Raw genomic sequence first — 7,617 nt, forward strand, 5'->3', positions numbered from 1 at the left:
CTGATCAGATGCTGCTGTGACAAGCAGCTCATCATAGCTTGAGTGACTTGCCACTTTCTTAATTGGATTTCTATTGCAATAGCAGCGTGAATTTTGAACGAGGAGCAGGCTCCATAGCCTATACAGCGAGTGCTGCCACCATGCTCCTCGTGGTGCTAGCACAGCGTCTGTTCCCTTGCGACAGGGACGGCACAGAGTCATCTTACAAGCCTGTTCCCTCACCGCAACCCTCAAAAGGAAGGAAAGGAGGAAATTAAGCCTTGTAACACCCCATGCACCCTGCTATAAATACTGCTGTGCATCAAAAAATAAGCTTACTGTCTTACCTAGACACCTTACCTATCCCTAGACACCTGTCAACCAAACTGCTTTAATAATTTAGTTAGTGAAGCCATGTACTAGCTTAGAGTAGTCTTGGTAAGAGCCTTATAAAGGCAGCTTTCCTGCGAGCAGAATTAACGTTGAGATGTCGAACCAGGGTACCGCAATAATGAGAAGGTAGAGGAAGATGATTTTCCCCTTAATTCTGCTTGATACTGGGCTTTTAAAAAAGTAGTGATCAGCAATGTAGCTTTAAGCAATGCAAGAAGACAGAAAGCTTAAGCTTACTCTTGGATGTGGAAGATGCATCAGTGTGTGAGAGTTAATAGAATGAGTTACCACAGCTTGAGAAATTCTGGATTTACCTCTAAACTTCTGTTAAAATGTATATGCATCTTGTTCTTTTTGCGTTAAGGTACTTGGTATTGTTTAAACACCTACTACCTCAGATCTGATGTGCATGAACACACAGGGTGACCAGACTTGTCTGTGAATAGGATATTTTTTCAAATACATATTGTATTCCCAGATAAAAATTTTAAATATCATTAGCCTAAAAATAATTGGGAGTTATTTCTCTTTTAGGAGGTACTTATTAAATAATACAGAAACTTCAATACGTTTTGTAACTTTAGTTTCACATTTTCTGCTTTCAGAAGTTCAACTTTATTCAGTGAGTTCTACAGTATTAATATATATAAACATACATTGTAAAAATTAGTTATGGTCTTTTTTTTATAGACTTCCATTTGGTTTGACAGTATGTTACATTCTGAATTTGGTCTAACCTACGAAGTTCTTTACATCTTTGTTGCTTTGTATTTTAACACCTTTGGTATGATTGCAGTATCTTTTGGCAACTACTCAGATATTGTATATTGTAGTGTAAGATTTGTCTTCTCTTTCCCACTTCCTTTTGCTTCTGCATTCTTTTCAATGAGGCTCCCGACTGAATATGAGAGGAACGGGAGATTTGAGGGCTCAAGGTGAGGGTAAAATTTTTGTTTAAAATGTTACTTAGGTGAGTTTGAACCTTTCTCCCCCCCAACTATGTGGCATAGTGGCTTCAGGCAGCAGCTTTTGTTTCGTGTAAGGCTTTGAAACTAAACAAAGAAGCGTTTCTGTCTGCAAAACAGCTATTAAAGCACTGACTGACTTGGTTCTAAACTTTCATCTTTCCTGTTGCCTTTTCCCTTGTGTGTTTTTTTGCATTGTAGTCGTTATAATTTGCTGTTGTCTTGTAGATGTGTAGGTAAGTGGTCTCTAGTGAGGCTGCAAACGTGTGGGATAACCACTGAAGGGTGATAACATATTTCTCATCTCCAAAATCACAGATAGTTAAACAATATTTTTCATGTTACACTCTTCTTCCAAAATCTGCATATCAAAAAATACTAGAAATGATCAAAGTTGTGCTGGTTCTGCCAACTGTTTTCAAGTAGAAAAAGCTTCCAAAAATAAAGTGAGCATTGAATAAAAGTTGGTGTTCCCCCTGCTCTCATACAGCCATATTAAATTAAAGCCTTAAAGTTAAAACAAAGTACTCTTTAATTTGCTTGCTGAATTTTATAACGTCTGGCAAATCACATAGCTGGATTTGACAGCACAATCCTATAACTCTCTCAGTTACTTTCTAATAGAAGGTAAAATTATGAAATAGGTATCTTTGAGAAATACATTTATTTAGTTTTGACCTTGCTATCACTTTTTATTTAACTTTTTCGTAATTGCCTGCTTAATGGTGCTGGAGGAAAAGCATTGTGTAACCAGAAATTCATTGCCAACTATCTTAAAGATAGCAGCTTGACTTAATATTGTAAATTTAACTTCGAAGCTCAACATGAGACCTAAACTGCATGGTTTGGGGTCAGTTAGGCTAGGTATTTTCAGAAAATATTTAAGCATGACAGTCAATATATTTAAGCCTCTTGTCCTGAGGACAAGTAAATTTGAAGAGGCGACTGACAGCATGCAAATATTCACAAAGCAAATCTGGCATATTTTTTCCCTGGAGGTCCAAATCTAGTTCCTTATTCTTTAGCTGCGTGACCACTGCTTTTAATTGAAGTAGAAGAATCATTGCAAACTAGAAATTTCTGGAACGCTTCTTTTTTGTCCTGTATAACTTTATTTATCCTTACCAAAAGAAAAACTTTTTTTATTAAAAAAAAAAAAAAGTTGCACACTTGGGAAATGCAGCCTCAGTATTTTGTGCTTTATCTCTTAAAACTGTGACAGTAATAGTAACCCTCTTATTTGCCATCTTTACTAACGACATTGAGGAGGTGTCTAATAGTGACTTCCAACTCTCCTTCCTGCATTTCAGTCTCAAAGACGCTTAGCTGCATAGCTTATAGCAGCAAAAGATTTCATCACTTTACCTCTATGAGTCGTTGGTATTAAACAAATCACTGACCAGCTTAGAGAGTATTTCCTCCCTGTTGAAGGTAACCCCAATAGCCTACAGTGTGGTGGGTCTCTAGTGATCATCTCAAACGCTTACCAGTGCAGAAAGGCCAGAGTGAAACCAAACCAGACCAGAACTGGGTAGCACATGTTGGCCCTGGGGCAGTAGGTGGGTGACCCCTGGCAAGGTCCCCCAGTCCTGCTGTCCTTCCTCCTTCTTGCAACTAACTACTGTGGGACTCCATGGGTCCTCCCAGTGCTTTGTCTCCAACCTGCTGCACAGGAGGAGGTGCAGAGGAACCCCCAGGATCTTTCTGCATGGGCTCATCTCCGTTGCGTGTGAGTGGGCACCTCCCATGGGCTGGCGCTCCCACGACCGGGGCTGAGCACCCTTTTGTCACAAGTTGCTGCTATTTGAATGTTCCAGAAACTTCTAGCGCAGAGCTGGTGTTTCAGCTGTCCACGTGGCCCAAGAATAGGGGTTTGAGCAGAACCTGTCTTAATAAATCAAGTTGTAGGTGATGCATGTAGTTCTACCTCCACAAGGTCATTTCCCTCATGCTCCTGACTCCAGTGACTTCCAGTTGTGTCACCCGTCGTACCATACCTTCGTTTCAGCCCCAACAGCTAATGCTTTACCTTGACTGTGTTTTTGTACAGCAGCTAGGAACGCGGGGCATTGCTCGCAGCCGGAGCCTCTAGATGCTGCTCTAATACCAGTAGTGTGCGTTTAGTGTGCTTCACTAACATGAAACGTGGAGAGGGTAGCTGGCCCTGCTAACTAATAAATTCCTGTCTTTCAGCCGCAATGTAGCTGTGGATCAGAAGGACGAGAACAAGGAAGCCAAGCCTCGGTCGCTGCGTTTTACCTGGAGCATGAAAACCACCAGCTCCATGGATCCCAATGACATGATGAGAGAAATACGAAAGGTCCTGGATGCCAATAATTGTGACTATGAACAAAGAGAGCGTTTCTTGCTTTTCTGTGTCCATGGAGATGGGCACGCGGAAAATCTTGTACAGTGGGAGATGGAGGTGTGTAAACTGCCAAGACTGTCGCTGAATGGAGTTCGCTTTAAGCGGATATCGGGAACATCCATAGCTTTTAAAAACATTGCTTCCAAAATTGCCAATGAGTTAAAGCTGTAACAAGAAAAATAGTTAAGTTGTAAATTAGTTAGCAATTTCAAGTGTTTTTGAGAATTCCGATGGAAATGTATAGAATAACATTTAGGCAATAACTTCTGCATCCTTCTGAATAGTGATATTAAAAAAAAAAAAGCTGCTGAGCTGGGAGGGAGAGTTGGACTTTTTTTATAAGTGCACTACAGCATTAAAGTTGCCTACTATGTAAAATATTACCCCTTCTGCTTTATTTCCATTGCTCCTAAGTCTTTGACAACAAATTGAAACACAGAATATATTCATTTAAATATGCCTCCTGTTTGTGTGGACGTGTGAATGTACAGTATGTGTGTATAATATATAAAGTATTATATGTAAACAATTCATTTACAACATCGAGCTGTACCAGTACCTCTTTTTGGGCTAATTTTGGTGCTAAAAATTGAAATGGCCAAGGAGGAAACACTTGAGTTAATATTTAAAGTAACTGAAGCGATAACCAGTAAATGCAGGTTTACAGTTCACTGCTGTGTTAAGAAAAAAAAAAAGTGTGTGAAGGGTTTGGATTTACGGTTGTGAACATTATTAGTCCTGTTTTCTAAGTAGATCTCATGAGATTATTAAAAATTCACTTTTACTGAGTAAGTCTTGCATTATATTTTGCCCACCTATTTATTATTTAAGTCTGAATCAAATTTTTAAAATGTAGTTGATTTGTGCATTAAAATTTGGGTAAACGCTTCCATTCTTCTGCTTCTGCTAAACTACTAAAATTGTATCTTTGTCCTGTTGGCTTATGAGTATTGATTGCAGCTAAGAACACTTTTCTGTTGTTCCACCGTTCCTCTACAGAATGAGGCAGTCTGAAAGAATGTGCTGAATGCTTACTAGTGACTTTTTCTTTCAGACCAAGTTCTCCACATTAGACTAGGTCAGACTGATACAAAGCACAAAAGGACTCTCAAATAATGACCGTATTTTGATGCAAGTTGCCACGTCTGAGTCGGTGCCGTTCTGAGGTATTGCTGCACGTGTGGCAATACTGTCCTTTGCGTTCTGGGCGCGCACAGTATTGAAACCCAAAAGTGGGAATCAAGTTGGCTACTGATCTCCTCTGTTGTAACGTCCACCTTGCTAAACTACAGCCATAGGCAGTAGCAATTAAAACTTCTCCTTGCAGCTCTCTTCCAGCGTGCTTCCACTTGGCTCTGGTTGTATTGCTTTTGATGGCTTTGTGCCAGTTGTGTCTCTAGCTTCTGCTGCGGAGGGAGTCCACTGTCACTCTTTTAACGTGGAAACCCGCCCTTGATGAACTCTCTGATGGCCAGCTAGCTTTCTGTAGGACACGAAGCTACTGTGGGACGGTCCCCACTTTTTAACCATCACTGTGGTGAGCTGGATTTGATTTTGCAAACTAGAATGAAGAGATTTCTTCATGCGTTGTTTCCTACTGATACTCAGTTTATTTCATCGAGGACTTCTGTAGATAATATCCTGCATTATCTACTTGACTTTTTGTATTAATGTTTTATGGTTATATTTCAGTGAAGCACTTAAGCATGTACTTAACATGTGCTTTAAACTGGAGCCTAAATTTACATTTTATATCTGCAGTGAGCTAATAGTTATTCATAGTACACAGTTCAGATTTGACCCGAGGTGAAAATGCAAAATCCGTAATACTTTGCAAGTTAGTTCTTGTGACCTGTGGTCTGTGAAGGCAGCAGACTTCCCCTCTCTTTCTCTAAGCATTGATATTGATTATGCTAGTTTAAAGGGTAATCATAGTTGTTAAATGTAGTAAATATTCCTGAATTTGCATTTTATTCTCTGTATATTCTGTGTCACGCCATGGCTTGAGAACTCCAGGTGCAGTGGGAGTTCAGTTGGCTTTCAGTGCTCTGCCCATGCCTGTGCTGCTCAGTATGGTTTTTTTCCATGAAATCTCCATTTTGTAATAGCAATAAGACATTTCAGGGCAGTCATTGTACTTTCTCAGGTGAATGGTCACCTATCCTTTCACTTCCTACGTTTTAAGCACTCCTCCAAATGTATTTTTTTCACCCGGCAGTGCACTTTGTTGTCTGAACTGAAAAAGTGTTCTGATAAATGATGTAAATCTGTATTCGATGGAAGTTCCAAAAGGTTTCATATTAAATGTTTTCTGAAATACTCTCTTCCTACTTCACCTGTTAAGTATGTAATTGTTTCTAGAAAGTGCACCAGTATCATACTTTGGATATTTAAAGTGTGTACTTCCGTATCTTTCTTAAAGTGTTCTCAAAAGGTTCTTTCAGAGTAAATCTGTATTTGAGGTATTAAAAAAAAAAAAAGAATTATTATAATCGGAAACAGATTTTTAACAGCTTCCTTCCCAAATGCCTTGTACAATTACCAAGTTGCAAGAATATAGCCTTGTTTCTTTAGCACACCGCATGCTTACTGTTCAAGCCTCTAGGAGGTGCCTGGAAGGGAAAACTGCTTCCTTCAGATCGCCAAACCAAAGACGAACTTCTTCCCGAACACAGGCCTTTTACTTGTTCGTATTCCTTGGGGATCTGTGTAGGTTTATCAGCACCGCTGCTGATGTGACTCTGCAGAACTACAGCTGGTTTTTCTCTCCTTAAGAGACAAGTTTTAAAAATAATTGGAGGTCACTGTGTGGTGAGGATGTAGCAGCAGACCTGGCGTTTTGAGATGCGTGTCTAGCAACCGAGAAGTGGTTTTATGTAATGGCATGACTGGTGTCCTGGAATGTGTGGTCCGAATGGCGTGTTGGGGGATGTTTGTAATGGGCTTGTGACTAAAGGTTTGCATCACTAAAACCCCTGTCATTCAGTTCTGAAGATGTCTCTTGGTTGCTGGATCTGGCAGAGAAAAATGTCATTTGAGTTTGGGTCGGGGGGGTTGACTGCTTTAAATGAACGTTTTCAGAGATACGTACATTAAAAAAGAAACTCTGAACACTGAGCAGGAACAAACAAGTTCAGATAAACTTTTTCTCATGCAAACCTTTCCTGTACTTAGGTTTTCTAAAACACTTCAGTCTATTTTACCTCTTCAGAAGGTCTAAGGTCCTCGACTATGTTGAGAAGTAGAGAGAGGTAGGTTAGAGGAACAGCTAGTCCTGCTGGTCTAAGTGTTTTGCATACTACTTTTAATCAGGCTGCAACATCTGGTCCAATCTTTGTGGGTTCAAAGATTTTTAGTACAGATTTGGGCAAGGTTCACCTCTTTCTCTTGTACTGCAGTGAAATTTCAAAATCAAATGTCCTGAGATGCTGTATCCCAAATTTTTTTAATTGCAGCATTTTTTGTTAGATTATTAGATTAGATTTAATCTACTAGATCAAATAGATCTAAATTAGATTATTTTAAAAATGATAATAATCTGAAAATTAGTATCCACGTGTTTATGTTAAAGAAATTAAGTCAGAGGTTCAGGAGTCCTTCTGGTCATATGGAAAGATGGTAGCAGATCTGGACTTTAAATAGAGATCTCTCCTATTCAGTTAAAAGCTCAGATCCACGTGGGCCTGTTGGGATAATGTGTAGAGACTTTTAATCAGTCTTTCCCACAGCTGCTGTGTCATACAGCGTGTTGCGGATTGCAATTTAATTAGGGCTGCAGCCAACCCAGAGAACCATTTTCTCTGTTAAGCCCTGGTCTGGAGCAGCAGTACGTACGTGGCCACTTGGGGTTAAAACCCGCTTGGTCGTGCTGGTTTCGGTTCCTGAAGGGCTCGGGGACCTCGCTGGGCATGG

At 39.9% G+C, this 7,617-nt stretch overlaps 1 protein-coding gene across 14 annotated transcripts in view; it reads left to right on the top strand.

The window, feature by feature from the left end:
* Nucleotides 1–6,029, top strand: part of MARK3 (microtubule affinity regulating kinase 3) — a 65,118-nt gene extending 59,089 nt beyond the window's left edge. For 8 of the 14 annotated variants that reach the window (XM_076345507.1, XM_076345508.1, XM_076345509.1 and 5 more), the window contains 2 exons: nt 1,263–1,307; nt 3,531–6,029. In XM_076345507.1, coding sequence (XP_076201622.1) covers nt 1,263–1,307; nt 3,531–3,876 — 391 coding nt within the window. In that variant the 3' untranslated portion in view covers nt 3,877–6,029. The remainder of the gene's footprint in view (nt 1–1,262; nt 1,308–3,530) is intronic. The other 6 variants (XM_076345510.1, XM_076345512.1, XM_076345517.1 and 3 more) reach the window with 1 other exon arrangement.
* The last annotated feature ends 1,588 nt before the right edge of the window (nt 6,030–7,617 follow it).

Source organism: Aptenodytes patagonicus, chromosome 7, assembly GCF_965638725.1.
Source record: "Aptenodytes patagonicus chromosome 7, bAptPat1.pri.cur, whole genome shotgun sequence".
In the NCBI taxonomy this organism is placed as follows: Eukaryota; Metazoa; Chordata; class Aves; order Sphenisciformes; family Spheniscidae; genus Aptenodytes; species Aptenodytes patagonicus.